The 15,749-nt window shown below is 43.5% G+C and overlaps 1 protein-coding gene across 3 annotated transcripts in view; it reads left to right on the top strand.

Moving 5' to 3' along the window:
• The window catches only part of dop1b (DOP1 leucine zipper like protein B), a 148,553-nt gene that overhangs the window by 51,911 nt on the left and 80,893 nt on the right, over positions 1-15,749 (top strand). For all 3 annotated transcript variants that reach the window (XM_078232767.1, XM_078232769.1, XM_078232768.1), the window contains exons 6-12: positions 281-379; positions 3,009-3,132; positions 6,978-7,081; positions 7,650-7,764; positions 9,626-9,740; positions 10,366-10,485; positions 13,302-13,410. In XM_078232767.1, coding sequence (XP_078088893.1) covers positions 281-379; positions 3,009-3,132; positions 6,978-7,081; positions 7,650-7,764; positions 9,626-9,740; positions 10,366-10,485; positions 13,302-13,410 — 786 coding nt within the window. The remainder of the gene's footprint in view (positions 1-280; positions 380-3,008; positions 3,133-6,977; positions 7,082-7,649; positions 7,765-9,625; positions 9,741-10,365; positions 10,486-13,301; positions 13,411-15,749) is intronic.

Here is a 15,749-nt window from a genome sequence, read left to right as displayed (position 1 = left end):
GGCCTAGCCAGCGAGACCCACATCCCAATAATGAATGAAATAAAACATAATCATTCCAATGGCTGATGTGGGAAAGAGAGGGAGGAGTTAGCAGGAGAAGGATTGATGTTCTGATGAAAATGTTGTAGACCTGAAACGTTAACTCTGTGTCTCTCTGCGCAGATGCTGCCAGACCTTCTGAGTATTTCCAGCACTTTCTGTTGTATCATATTTCCAGCATCCTCAGTATCTAACTCTTGTTTTGCGAATTCATTGCCCTATATTTCTGTTTTGTTTTTAGGTGAGAGCACTGTGTACCTCGGTGCAGGATTCTAATGTTCTTGTACAACGAAACAATTTAGACATTCTATTTTTCTTTTTTCCTTTTTGCACGTGCCTGGTAAGTATGTCTATTTTTAAATCTGTTCAATCCCAATAGGAAAAGATCAATTTGGACCGGCATTCTTATTGCCCAGTTTTTACTGATTGTTTCCTGTGTTATCTGTCCAAGAATTCGAAAGCTGATTAACCTACCAGTCGCAGATTTCATGTTTCCCAGCAGGAGTGATTGGCAGGTGTATCTTTGAAACCTCGTGTATTGCATGACTTTTCATGTTGTTTTTAAAATCATAGCTGGGTAGGGAAGTGATTGGTAGCATTGGTACATGCTTACGAAAGAAATATCCCACGTTAAAATGGATTTATGCAACGTATTTCAGAAGTGTGTCTGCAGTGATAGATTGACACAGTTCTGTATAACGTTGTCCAGTCATGTTCAAAACCTGGATTTGAATACAGCCCAGATTTCTGTCCAAGTTTTCCTAATCCTGCTGAATGGGAAGATGGCCCATGGGAATTCTGGGTACGTAGGCAAGTTGTGGGCGGCACAGTGGTTAGCACTGCTGCTTCACAAGCACCAGGGCTCGATTACCGGCTTGGGTCACTGTCTGTGTGAAGTCTGCACACTCTCCCCATGTCTGCGTGGGTTTCCTCCGGTTTCCTCCCGCAGTCCGAAAGACGTGCTGGTTAGGCGCATTGGCCATGCTAAATTCCCCCTCGGTGTACCCGAACAGGCTCCGGAGTGTGGCAACGGGGGGATTTTCACAGTAACTTCATTGCTGTGTTAATGCAAGCCTACTTATGATGGTAATAAATAATTTTAAATGTTTTAAAGTTACAGTTTAAAATGCACTGTATTTTTCACTGAGGAGATTTGGTGGGAGTCACTTAAAAGCACGTTATGTTATCTGCATATTTAGTTGCAAATCTTTTATTTTGAATATGCATCCAACATTTTGGATTTTGTGCAATACTAGGAAAGTGGATGCATGGTGTCTCTCAATTGGACCATAATATTACAGTCTGTAAACTTTGAGCAAAACTATAAATTACTTTTAGTATCATTTACTCCTTGAAAATGAATATCATTAAGGTTGACACTTCAGTGTAGTACTGAGGGAGTGCTGCACTGTCAGAGGTGCAGTCTTTGGGATGAGAAATTAAACCAAGGCCCCATCTGTCCGCCTGGAATGTAAGTGATCCTGTGGCACTCTGAGGAGTTATCCCTGGAGTCCTGACTAATTTTTATATCTCCATCAACATCACGAAAGGCATTTCCTGGTCATTATCACACTGCTGTTTGTGGGGACTTTTGCTGAACATAAATTGGCTGCTGTCTTTCCTACATTGCAATGTTTTGAAGTAACGTCTTCTATACCTTTGGCTGCTGTAATATCAGGTGATTGCGAAAAGCGCTTCATTGATGCTAGTTTTTTAATGACAGAATCGTTGAATTCAAGTCCTGTGAACCTAGAGTTGACTTACCTCAGTTGATTGTAACTGTATGAGTGATAATCTATGGTTCCCATCTCAATGTAACTTTAGGCTAATGATTTGGGCAGTTTGATTTGATTTATTATTGTCACATGTATTAGCATGCAGCGAAAAGTATTGTTTCTTGCGCGTTATACAGACAGAGCATACTGTTCATAGAGAAGGAAATGAGAGGGTGCAGAATGTAGTGTTACAGTCATAGCTAGGGTGTAGAGAAAGATCAACTTAATGCAAGGTAGGTCCATTTAAAAGTCTGATGGCAGCAGGGAAGAAGCTGTTCTTGAGTCAGTTGGTACATGACCTCAGACTTTTTTATCTTTTTCCCCGATGGAAGAAGGTGGAAGAGAGAATGTCCGGGGTGCGTGGGGTCTTTAATTATGCTGGCTGCTTTGCCGAGGCAGCGGGAAGTGTAGACAGAGTCAATGGATGGGAGGCTGGTTTGCGTGATGGATTGGGCTACATTCACGACCTTTCGTAGTTATTTGCACTTTTGGACAGAGCAGGAACCATACCAAGCTGTGATACAACCAGAAAGAATGCTTTCTATGGTGCACCTATAAAAGCTGGTTCACTGTTAAGTTGATGCTGCTGTCATGGTGCAATCTTTCAGAAGGGATTTCTAAACAGAAGCTCCGTCTACTTGCTCTAATGGATACAAAAACTCCCTGGGCAAAGTACAGGGGAGGGCAAGGAGGCCTCCCAGTGTTTTGATCAACATTGCTCCATTAACCAGTATCACCAGAAACAGACTTTCTGGTGAAGCGTTGAATTTAACCACTTACTGTTGTGGGATTTTACTTTCTACAAATTAATTGTATGTTTACTTACCCGAATAGGCGCCGGAGTGTGGTGACTAGGGGAGTTTCACAGTAACTTCATTGCAGTGTTAATGTAAGCACACTTGTGACACTGATAAATAAAAAGAGCAACGTTGAAGCTATTTTAGATGGGTTATCTGTTAGTTTGAAAGCACATTAGAATGTTCTAAAGGCCACAAAGTGCTGCGTAAATGTAACTTTTTGTTTCTAATCAACACTTAAAAATGTTCCTGGAGGATGTTGGCTTTGTTCATTGAAACATAAATTTAAAAAAAATTTGAAGTGTACTGCAACCTTGGAGAGTTACCCGACAGACTGACATTGTGTGTGTTTTACACTAATGTTGCCAATTAACAGTCCTTTTCCTTTTTATTCCAGGACCCAGATAAGTCTGTCATCCCCATGTCCAGGGCGGACATGGTACTTGTTCTCTCTGATGCTCTCTACACTGTACTGAGGAGAGACATGTCCTTGAACAGACGGCTGTATGCATGGCTCTTAGGTAAGTTTTTTTAAAAGAAAAGCTTGTAATGCCTTTGTTTAATATTCATGCTGCAATTTTATTTGTTTTCACCTGTAGCATATTTCTTCACTGGGAGTGCAGCCAGGTGATGTTTCCACGGCCTGTTCTGGTGGAGATTGTAAGTTGGACCGGTGGGTGTGTAGGAGGAGCCTGTTTTGCATGCTTTCTCCCTTCGATCCACAGCAGAAGCAGATATCTGTGGATAGATGTTCTGAGAGAAAGTTGGGGTCAGTAGCTGCAATATGAAAAGCCAAATAACCGGCTGTTAAATTATGAGACAGAATTATTAGACGTTCAGAGACTATTTCCTTGGGTGGAAGTAGCTGTTACTAGGGGGCATAACTATAAGGTTTGTGGTGGAAGATATAGGAGGGATGTACGAGGTAGGTTCTTTACTCAGAGAGTGGTTGGGGTGTGGAATGGACTGCCTGCTGTGATAGTGGAGTCGGACACTTTAGGAACTTTCAAGCGGTTATTGGATAGGCACATGGAGCACACTAGAATGATGGGGAGTGGGATAGCTTGATCTTGGTTTCGGAAAAGGTTCAGTGCAACATTGTGGGCCGAAGGGCCTGTACTGTGCTGTACTGTTCTATGTTCTATGTTCTCGCAATCTAGAATCATAGTGCAGAAGGAGGCCATTTGGCCCATCAAGTCTGCATCAATCACAATCCCACCCAGGTCCTATCCCCATAACCCCATGTATTTATCCTACTAGACCACCTGACACTAAGAGGCAATTTAGCACCAATCCACCTATCCCACACATCTTTGGGCAGTGGGAGGAAACCGGAACACCCGGAGAAAACCCACACAGACACTGGGAGAACTGGATCACACACACACAGTGATCCAAGCTGGGAATTGAACCTGGGTCCCTGGCACCGTGAGGCAACAGTGCTGACCACTGTGCCACCATGCCACCCTAGCCAGGTAGCAGCTCACTACATTACCGAGCGCCATGTCATGGACTGTTTGAGTCATGGATTTGAGTATACGATTCTCTGCACTTGAATTCCAGTTTTAATGAATCGGTTTGGGATAAAATGGAGTTGGGTGGGGTACAGATCTGGAAGTCCCACCTCTGTTTCCGTTGCTGGGCATTTGCACTGGTATGAGAAAAGGGATGGATCAAGAGCCACACACAGCGATTTAGAAGCTGTTGTCACTATTCTAGAAGAGAACAGTCCTCATTGAGACAGCCATGTTTTAGAAGCTGTCCGAAATCACACCTGTGGGTTGGAGGTTTGAGCCATGGTTTGAAGGCAGGAGGGGTATAAATAGCAAGTAAAATTGATATCGTTTGGTTAAAGACAAGATGCTGTAGCCTGAATTTATGTTTACTGAAGTGAATGATGAGTGTGCTGTGATTGGGAAGGGTAAATGACCATTAAAAATAACCTGGTTACTTCTGACAACTGGTAAATTGTTGAGTGAAAAAACAGAAGTTTAAAAGTGAAAAAGTCTTCTGATTCATTGAAATAGATTATAAAATGACATTCCGCATTGTACATTATTGAAAGGCTAGCCCAACGTGAGGTCCAGAACCATTTGTTTAAACTCTCCTCAAGACTTTAATTAATTATTTGAAGAACAGCTTAGCCATCTGTTTGAAAGCATTAATAGATGTATCAGATTTTGACTACCTTCAAAAGCACTAATGTATTCCGTACTGCAGAGTTTATTTAGTCCGCTATCCTGGGGAATGTGAGTTTGATGCATTTCACAGATTGATGAGTTTCTGAACAGGATAATACTTTTGAAGTGCTTATTCAAGTAATGTTTGTTTATTTTGACAGATTTATGAGCTTTCAATGTCTTCCACATGTTACAGGCTTTGTGAATTTTGTTTATACAGTGGATACAAGAGGAGATGGGGGAATGGAGGTGGGTGGATGAGGGTGAAGGGAACTTTATACGAATCTGAAAAATTGAGTGAATGTCTCTGGAAAAGGAGGCAGGCCTTTTAATGTACCTATGCTCCCCCCCCCCCCCCCCCCCCCCCTCAGTATCTACCTCAGATTTGCTGCCAGAGGCAGCCACCCCACTCTCCAAAAGTTGAAAATCCCAGCATTACTAAAATGGAGGCAGGATTTTGATGTTGGGAAAATTCAACACGTTGAAAAACATAGGTCTGTTATATGTTTCTTGATGAGTTAAGGAAAAAAATGGAGGAAGAACTGCACTCTTGTAACTTCTGCCAGATGATTCAGGGAAACATTGTGTGGAAGCTTGGAATGCAAGAAAAAAATTTGAAGGAAAGATTTTAAATTATTGCTTTGTAGATTAGACCTAGTGTCTGGCATTGATTGGCAAGAGGTCTGGGGAGACCAGGGAATGCAGACAAGTATGAAGGGACCTTGGGGGACACAATAATAGTTTCATATTCCCAGTTGTTATCCAAATACCATGCTGGGTGGCATCGGTAACTATGATCTCCCAAGCTCTCCAATCAAAAGTTTCACAAGTAGGCTTACGTTAACACTGCAATGAAGTTACTCTGAAAATCCCCTAGTTGACACATTCTGGCACCTGTTCGGGTACACTGAGGGAAAATCTAGCATGGCCAATGCACCTAACCAGCACATCTTTGGACTGTGGAAGGCAACTCGAGCACCTGGAGGAAACCCCCACAGAGACAGGGCGAACGTTCAGACTCCACACAGACAGTCACCCAAGCCAGGAATTGAACCTAGGTCCCTGACGCTGTGAGGCAGCAGTGCAGTGGAAGATCTCTTTGTTGGAGTTGTGGTTAAGACCGTCTTCAATGTTGTCTATATCTGCTTCCTTTGCTGTCAGTCTCTTGCTTTTCTTCCATTAATTCTTCCAGTAATGATTAGCCACTCCAATCCTGCACAGATAACCTGTCCGAGGATAACCTGTCTGTTGTCTTTGATATTATTCAGGTTCCCATTGTTCCTCTGACCACATTCAATACTTCATTCGTTCTTTGCTCCATCCAGCGTACCCTTGGGATGGACAGGGTGGCTAGGGAGTAGCTGTTCCTCTTTGTTGAAGGGTCACTTACAAGGGGGCAGCAGTTAGAGGTGGGAGGTTTAGGGAGGGATTTGAGGAAAGACGTTTTTACCCAGAGGGCGGTGGCGGCCTGGAATACACTGTTTGGGAAGGTGATGGATGTGGGGGATGCCTCGCATCCAATAAAAGGTACCTGGATGAGTACTTGGCACGCCATAGCATTTGAGGCTATGGGCCAAGTGCTGGTAAGTGGGATTAGGTGGGCAGGTCCGGGCCTTTCATACCTCTGTGCAGACTCGATGGGTGGAAGGGCCTCTTCTGCGCTGTCGTATTCTCTGATTCTGAAAGGAATAGTGAATATTTCAATCCTTTTCTTGTGTGTATATTGAGGTCTTTCCAACCTTTTAGTATGGAATAATCATTTTTCTTGAGTGTTTTATTCCTTGTATTAAAAGTTCATCAGCAGATTCCTGTGAATTTATTCAAACTTTCCTCCACAGTCTTGGAGGGGAACAAAAAACACTAAGTTAGGATATATCAAGCCAGGTTTCACTTTGGGGTCTGATGTGTCCAGTGTTCAAACACCGTGTTTGCATTTAGGATCAGCCATTGCATGACCAAAGTACAAATGAACTGGTCTTGAATGCTGAAATTCTCCAGGGAATTTTCAAGATACTTGCATATACCTTTTTCACTGATGCTGTGCTGTTATTGAAGTTATATTTCTGATGTCAAATCTTTCCGACACATTGTTTGCATGGTGTAACAGAGATAAAACAAAGATTTAACGACCAATATTTTTGTGTTCTGTTTGCCGATATAACAATGGCTCCTGTTGCCTCTGTTAGGGACGGATATCAAAGGGGGCATCATGGTCACAGACTTCGCCATCTCCCCCGAAGATCACGCCAAGGCTTATTTTGACACGCATTCCAAGGACTTGCTGGTTCGAGTGAGTACGCTCAAGGAATATTATTCTTAATGAGATGCTGCCAAATTTGGCATTCCCACTTTATCAGCACAAAATTACAAAAACTTCAGGACTCGAATCGAGATGTTATTTTGTAAAACGGTGTAATTGCTTCATTTTCAAATCCTCTTCAAAGCCACAAAAAGTAATGCAGTAATTCTTTGGCATTTCACAATTATTTGCTTTGCTATGTAAATATCTGGTGTTGACATAGTGCTTGTACAGTCATAATGTCACATACGTAGATATGTAGAACAATTCCGTACAGGTGTTTGTGCTTGGCAAGAGTACAGCTCAACAGGAACATAGCTGCAGCTTTGCAGCCATGTTTGGGTGTGCCCCACACTCCCTTGAGGGAAGAGTACAAAGAGTATTGGTGCCAGTGAATTTTCCTCGTTCAAGTTTCGAGCGAGATTAACTCTTAGCAATGCCTCTGTGGAAGAGTTCTTCAAGGACTCTAACTTATCTTTACTGTGATTGCCCCTGAAAATGTAACATTGAGGCTGGAATGTTCACTGTTACTGAGAAGCAATCTGTTTTTTATTTACAGGCACTGATTAGAATTCTGCAACAGGTCAACCCTGAGCTAGATCAGGAACATGGACCTCAAGCACATCTGAAGCCTTTTCGTATTCTGATAAGTCTACTTGATAAACCTGAGCTAGGTAAGGGGAGGCGATGGCCTAGTGGTATTATCACTATTAATCCAGAAACTCAGCTGATGTTCTGGGGACCCGGGTTCGAATCCCGCCACGGCAGATGGTGGAATTTGAATTCAATTTAAAAAAATCTGGAATTAAGAATCTACTGAAGACTATGAAACCATTGTTGATTGTTGGAAAAACCCATCTGGTTCACTAACATCCTTTAGGGAAGGAAATCTGCCGTCCTTGCCTGGTCTGGCCTACAATGGACTCCAGATCTCGGGCAACTAGGGATGGTCTATAAATGCTGGCCAACCAACGACTCCCATATCCCATGAATGGAAAAAAAGGTAAACTGGCAAATGACTTGTACATTGTGCCTCCCTTTAACGGGGTTGTTCCAATGATTGGGCGGCACGGTGGCACAGTGGTTAGCACTACTGCCTCTCAGCGCCAGGGACCCGGGTTCAATTCCAGCCTCGGGTAACTGTCTGTGTGGCGTTTGCACATTCTCCCCGTGTCTGTGTGAGTTTCCTCTGGGTGCTCCGGTTTCCTCCTACAGTCCAAAGATGTGCGGGTTAGGTTGATTGGCCATGCTAAATTGTCCTTTGGTGTCAGGGGATCAGTAACATAAATTCATGGGGTTACAGCGATAGGGCCTGGGTGCAATTGTTGTTGGTGTAGGCTTGATGGGCCGAATGGCCTCCTTTTACACTCTGGGCATTCTATGTTTAATGACTTTTATTTAAAGTTGATGCAAAACAAACTCAAAAGTTTTGAATTCAAAACACATGCATTTCCATTTGTGACTCTCTAAAATGGATCAGTTGTGCTTGGAATCTCAGCACTCGAGGTGGAGGAAATTTGAAGTGAGAGCTTGAGGTTGGTCACATCAGTGAGTCAGGGAACAGGCAATGGGAGGTAGTCGCCCATCAAAGGGATGGGGAAAGGCAGGAAGGGAAGGGTTAGAACCGAATGCCTGACAGCCCAGAAGACAATTTGAAATTCTCCCTTCCTGCGGGGAAAGATGGCAGAGCCAGGCGCCAATAAACAAACGAGGAAAGATGATCAGCAGCATAGCTAGGAGTACTCATGGTAGAGGATTCAATCGCTGGAGGGGTTGTTTGATGCAGCTTGCTTGGGGGGGTAAAGAACATATCACACTGAATGGAAATGTTTGTTCAAAGGGCAAGATGTTATGGGTGATAATCTCAGAATTACACCCTCGACTGTGGATAGGAAGACTAGGGCAATTATAAACAGGCTGAAGAATGTTGGGATGTGGTATGGGTTGTAGGACAGATGGACCTCTTTTTGCAACCACGAACTACATCTAAGAGGAAGGAAAGGTACTGGCTTGCTCTTAAACATGGACGTGACCAGTTATACAGACTAGGAAAGAGAGGGAACTGGGAAAAGAACTAACAATCCAACTGATGGGGTGAAATAGGCAAGCATAGTATTCACAAGCTGAAATGGCGATGGGGTACTTCAGATCAAAAAACAGATTAAAATGCATATATCACAATGTACAGAGTGTAGGAAGTAAACTGGGGTCCGTAAAGCAATTAACTTGGAGGAAGATTCAGGCTGAACAGCATCAACAGAAACCTGGCTGCCAAGTGGATGATAATGGATAATACAGTGTTATTGGAGGAATGGAAAAGACAGGAGAGTAGGGTGGCAATATTGTTCAGAGGGGATATTTATTTGATGGTGTAATATTTGGTGAAATTCCCAAGTGGGTTGGGCTTGCAAGGGAGATGGGAGCAATGGTAAAATATTTTTTGGGGAGAGGGGGTTAATACCTTTCTTGACTTGTTCAGGGTTTGAAAGGACCAGGTTGCTGCTCACTGCAATTGATAATGTGTCACGTTTACAGGCCCTCAGGTCATTGGCGATTTGCTTCTTGAAGTGATCAGGGCTTTTTACTCCATTTGCAAGGAGATGCTTGATCCAGATATCCAATCAAGCCAGAATGAACATCTGCTCATAAGGTACGGATGAAAATGATAGTTTACGAACGGATAAATGTTAAAGTAAAGCTAAAAGACTGAAATGAAAGTAAAATGTCTTCCAAAGGTTATGGGGAAAAGGCAAGAGAATGGGGTTGAGAAACCTACCAGCCATGATTGAATGGCAGAGTAGACTCGATGGGCCGAATGGCCTAATCCTGTTCCTATACCTTATGGTCTTATAATTGTGTCAACTGGTATTGTCTGTATGCCTCTTTCTGTTTCCCCCTCTCTTTCTCTCATTCTCCCACTTGCATTCTCCCTCCCTCTCGCCCACTCCCCCTCATCTTCTAAGTGCGTCGAGAACCTTTGAACATTACTACTTTTCCATTTATTGGTAGAAAAGGAAAAAAATACCTGAGTAAAGATTTGTTACCGTTGGACATTTTTGCCATCTTTGGATTTTTAAGTCTTTGAGTTTTATTGTTTTCCTCTTCACTTGCTTGCTGCCAACGTATTGACAATTGATACTTGTTTAGAAATATTCTATTTTATCCTTAACACTCTGCTTTTCGTTCTCCCGGGATGTTTCCCAGTTATTTTTGTCAGTTGATGCTTCAGACCCACCAGAACCACAAATAAAATTCTTTATTATTTTGCTCCCTAGCAAAATGAAAGAAAATAAGAATGCCTCGGAGGTAATAAAGACGGTGAATGTGCTGATCAGCTCACTAAGCACCGACTACCTGTGGGATTATTTAACCCAGCTTTTTGAAGACCGCGTCAGGTAAAGCTGGAGTGTTCAATATTCATGTAGCAAAATATTTACCTTGTGTGGCACCTTTATGTCTGTAAGGTTTCCGAGTAGAGTCGTTCGAGGAGGGCCAAGGTTCTTATGATTCAGTGTCAATAAAATTAAAGGCAACTTTCATGTGGGAGAAATGATGTGTACAAGTGCTGGTTCCTTACCCCGATTTGATCACATTATTCAAGCACTGTTTCTGGCTGCCTGTTCGCAGCCTTCGTGTTCTGTGAGTTAACGTTCAGACACTTGTGTGTTCCATCCAAAAGACCACTTGCTTACAACTCTGAAAGATTGCCTGTTTTCGCCTCTGTCTCTCCCCCTTCGACATTGAAGTCATTAAAGTTTATTAGTGTTGTGTCACAAGTAGGCTTACATTAACACTGCAATAGAGTTACTGTGAAAATCCCCTAGTCGCCATATTCGGGTGCACTGAGGGAGAAATTAGCATGGCCAATGCACCTAACCAGCACATCTTTTGGACTGTGGGAGGAAACCCACACAGACAGGGGGAGAACGTGCAGACTCTGCACAGACAGTGACCCACGCGGGAATCAAACCCTGGTCCCTGGTGCTGTGAGGCAGCAGTGCTAACCACTGTGCCGGCCCACATGTCACATCCAGCTGTCATTGGCCTCTTGTACTCCATAAACTTCGACTTGTCCAAATCCCTGCTTGGGTATCCTGCCTAAAACTTCTGCCAGGTGAATCTTCTCCAGCGTCGCACCTCCTCAATAACGCTTCAGTCCTGTCGCAGTGCACGAGGTGCGGACATCGCGGGCTGGGTCAGCGTTTACTGCCCAACTCTAATTGTCCTTGAGAAGTTGGTGGTGAACTGTCACCTTGAACTGCTGCAGTCTATGTAGTATCGGGACACCACAGTGCTGTTATGAAAAGAGTTCTGGGTTTTGACCCAGCAACAGTGAAGAAGTGGCGATACGTTTCCAAGTCAGGATGGTGTGCGACTTGGAAGCCGATGGTGTTCCCAATTTAATCTGGTTTAATTTTAAACCCTCAAATCTTCAAATCACTTCATGGTCTTGCAGCAACATTTCTCTACAATCTCCTTCATCCCTGTATTCTCTCCACCTGCCCCACCAACCCCCGGGCACTGTTGTGGTGATTTTTGCATTCCTTCCCCTCACTCCACCATTGGCTTTACCGGCTATAATCACCTGGGCCTTTCGTTCTGCTATTTGTTTGAAATTCTCCATCCCTTTCCAAATCCTATAGAATTCAAGAGGCGGCTGTATAGAGCACTTCGGGCGAATGGGATCAAAGGTTATGGGGAAAAACAGTAAGAAGTTTAACAACACCAGGTTAAAGTCCAACAGGTTTATTTGGTAGCAAAAGCCACACAAGCTTTCGAGGCTCTGAGCCCCTTCTTCAGGTGAGTGGGAATTCTGTTCACAAACAGAACTTATAAGACACAGACTCAATTTACATGAATAATGGTTGGAATGCGAATACTTACAACTAATCCAGTCTTTAAGAAACAAAACAATGGGAGTGGAGAGAGCATCAAGACAGGCTAAAAAGATGTGTATTGTCTCCAGACAATATATGGGGAAAAAGCCAGATTAGGCTATTGAGTTGGACGATCAGCCATGATTGTAATGAATGGCGGAGCAGGCTCGAAGGGCTGAATGGCCTCCTCCTGCAACTATCTTCTATGTTTCTATGAAACCTATTCCTTCAATCAAGCTATAAGTTATGCCTCCTATTATGTCCCTTTCTGACACTGCTTCCTTACGCTTTTCAGTGAAATATTTTGTTCTGTGAGAGAGCATGTTGAAATAGTCCAGGTTAGAGATAACCAAAACAGGTCGGTCATGGTTTCAGTGGCTATGGCAGAAGTAAGTGCAAAAAAACAATGTATTGGAAGGGGGATCTAGTCTCTCTTGTGATGGAAGGCAGGTGGGATCGGGTGGTCAGTTAGGGTCAAGGTTCAGCAAGGTTGCACCATGGGAGATGGTTAGGGAATGGGTGATGTAATTAGTAATAAAGAGCCACCAGGACTGATGTAGCGATCGAATAAATGGACTGTTTATGGCACAGAAGGAGGCCCTTCAGCCCATCTTACCTCTGGTGCAGAAAGAGGCCCTTTGGCCCATCTTATCTCTGCCAGCTGACAAAGAACTATCCGGCCCAATCCCGCTTTCTGTTCTTGGTCTGCAACTGTTGCTTACAACACTTTGCATGCATATCCAAGTAATGTCTGTTGTTTAGTGGGTGCATTGAATATTGCAGGGGAAAGTAATCCTTTTCATTTATTAGCCACAAGTAGGCTTACATTAACACTGCAATGAAGTTACTGTGAAAATCCCCTAGTCGTCACACTCCAGCGCCTGTTCGGGTACACTGAGGGGGAATTTAGCGTGGCCAATGCACGTAACCAACACGTCTTTCGGACTGTGGGAGGGAACTGGGGCACTTCTGCTGTAGAGTATTGAAAACATTGGAGCTGTGCTGTTTGTGTGTTGCCTATTGCACGTGCCATTCTTTTTCTGTACGATGTTTATTTTCTTGTTTCACTTGTGGGAACATGGCTCCTTGACAATGTAGGTTGCAGAACGGGAAAGAAAGATGTGCATTTGCGGTGGGTTTTAACACCTGATGTTTTGTCATTGCTTTCCCAATGGTTGGCGTTCATGTTCATTCTCCTTTATGACTTACTGCCTCCTAACCCGTGTGACTGTGGTGAGGACTGTTTTAAACAGCTGCTTGAAACTCCTGTTTATGAGAGGGTGTGCCATTGTTGAAATCGTGAGGAATCATGGATGATGCTGTGTCAATTACAGGAACAGGTCTCAACCAGTAAGTCACATGGTGGTGGAAGGTCCAAGTGCTCCTGCAACTGTCCAAGAACTCTGTTACCTATTGGTGTTCCTCTTAGAAGTCATTCCATTGGTAAGTCAGCACAATTTACATAATGGTTTCTCAGTGTAAACGACTTGATTGTCTCCCTATTACACAGTTAGTTTGATTTTTTTTGAGTTTGTTTTCTTGCATCAGGAAGTAATAGTCTCGGTATTCTTATTCGTTCAATAATCAAAATGCTTACATTGACATTTCACTGTCCATGCTCTCCACGTGTCCCAAGATGCTTGACAGTCAATGAAGTACTTTAGAAGTGTAATATTGTTGGGACAGTGGCACACAGCAAGCTTCCACAAGAGAATGACGTGATATTCTGTTTGTCATAGTAACGTAGAAACTAGAAGCAGGAGTAGGCCATTCCGCCCTTTGAGCCTGTTCCACCATTCATTATGACCATGGCTGATCAGCAAATTCAACATCCTCCCTTCCCCTCCCAATATCTCTTTAGCCCCAAGAGCTATATCTAATTTCTTCTTAAATCACACAAAGTTTTGGCCTCAACTACTTTCTGTGGTAGTGAATTCCACACATTCACCACCCTCTGGGTGAAGAAACATCCCCTCATAGTTCTAAAAGGTTTACCCCTTATCCTCATGAGCCCTCGTTCTCGACTCTCCCCACCACTGGGAACATTCATTCTGAATTTACCCTGTCTAACCCTGTTAGAATTTTATAAGTTTCGATGAGATCCCCTCTCACTCTTCTAAACTCCCATGGCTATAATCCTAACCGACTTGGTCTCTCCTCATGTGACAGACCTGCCATCCCAGGAATCAGCCTGGTAAACATTTGCTGTACTCCCTCTATAGCAAGGACATCATCCTTCGATAAAGGCACAAAAGCTGCACACACTACTCCAGGTGTGGCCTTACTAACGCCCTATACAATTGCAGGAAAACATTCCTATACTCAAATCCTCTCGCTCTGAAGGCCACCATGCTATTTGCATTCTTTACTGCCTGCTGTACCTGCACGCTTACTTTCAGCAACTGATGCACGAGGACTCCAAGGTTGATGTTGGTTGGATGGTAAATATTGGCCAGGACGTAAGGAATCAAACAACTGATGCAATTGTGAATTCTGCACAAGAACATGATTTTGGTTTTTTTGAAGTACTTTAGAAGTGTAATACTGGCAGCCAATTTGCACAAAGAATGAAGTGATAGTCTGTTTGTCATTGTAACATAGAAACTAGAAGCAGGAAAAGGCCATTCAGCCCTTCGAGCCTGCTCCACTATTCATTATGAATGGTGGAGCAGGCTCCTTTTTGAAAATACTTGTCTCTCATGTGTTCCCGTTTTTCCAGGTCTGTAAATACCCAAGTATTGCCTCATTGTTCATGCCCCCTAATCAAAACAATTGAGATAACCGCTTGTCTCTCAAGGTGCTCAAAGATGATATGAGCAGTTGATGGTGATACTCACTGTCCCTCTAAGCACGGCACTGCAGCTTGGTTGCAGAATTACATTTGCAGTTCGATGTGCAGGAGTTGACTCTCGGAATGGAATTTTCCCGTCCCGCCCGCCACGGGAATCGTAGTGGGCAGGACACAGGCCCTGGAAAGGTTCGTTGGTCCTGGGTGGGATTTTCTGGTCTTGGGGCGAGTGCAGCTGGAAAATCTTGCCCTAGGTGTTCCAGTTTGTGTGTTTTCACTTGCCCAGATGTGAGTGTCACCGGCAAAGCCAGCAGTTGTTGCCCATCCCTCATTGTCCTTGAGAGCCGTTTGGAGTTGACCACAGTGCCGTGTCCAGACCAAATAAGGACAACAGATTTCCTTCTCTAAAGGCTATCAGTGAACCAGATGGGTTTTAATGACAATCAATGATAGTTTCATGGTGATCATTACCCACGCTAGCTTTCAACTCCAGATTTTATTCATTATTTGATTTTAAATTCCACCAGCTGTTGTAGTTGGATTTGAAGCTATGTCCCCAGTGCATTCTCTGGATTACATTACCACTGTTCCACCATCTCCCCTGTTTATTGTGTGGTTATAACATGACACTGTTTATTGTGACAATCTTGTACTTTTCAATTCCATTTTGATACACTGCTGCTCTCTCGTGCATCTGAGTAAAACTCCTTGATAATTATTTTCCTATTTTAGTTAATGGGAGCCGTGTCACAAACATTGTACTGCTGTTAGCAGCAATCAATCCTTCACTTTGGCTGAACTGTACAACAGAATTCCCTGGATTTTCCAGTCACTCTCTCCCCATAACTGGAAAATCCTGCCCGAGGTCAACAGACCTTTGCACGGTCCGCGTCCCCCGCCTGCTGTGATTCTCGTGGCAGGTGGGAAAATTCTACCCTGATCTCTCTAGTGAGTGCAAGTCAAAGAGACAACTACTTCTGTTTTTTTTTAAAAT

The sequence above is a fragment of the Mustelus asterias genome, chromosome 17, assembly GCF_964213995.1.
Source record: "Mustelus asterias chromosome 17, sMusAst1.hap1.1, whole genome shotgun sequence".
Classification (NCBI taxonomy): domain Eukaryota; kingdom Metazoa; phylum Chordata; class Chondrichthyes; order Carcharhiniformes; family Triakidae; genus Mustelus; species Mustelus asterias.
Note: the sequence above shows the minus strand (reverse complement) of the source record. Positions and strands in the feature narration are given on the sequence as shown.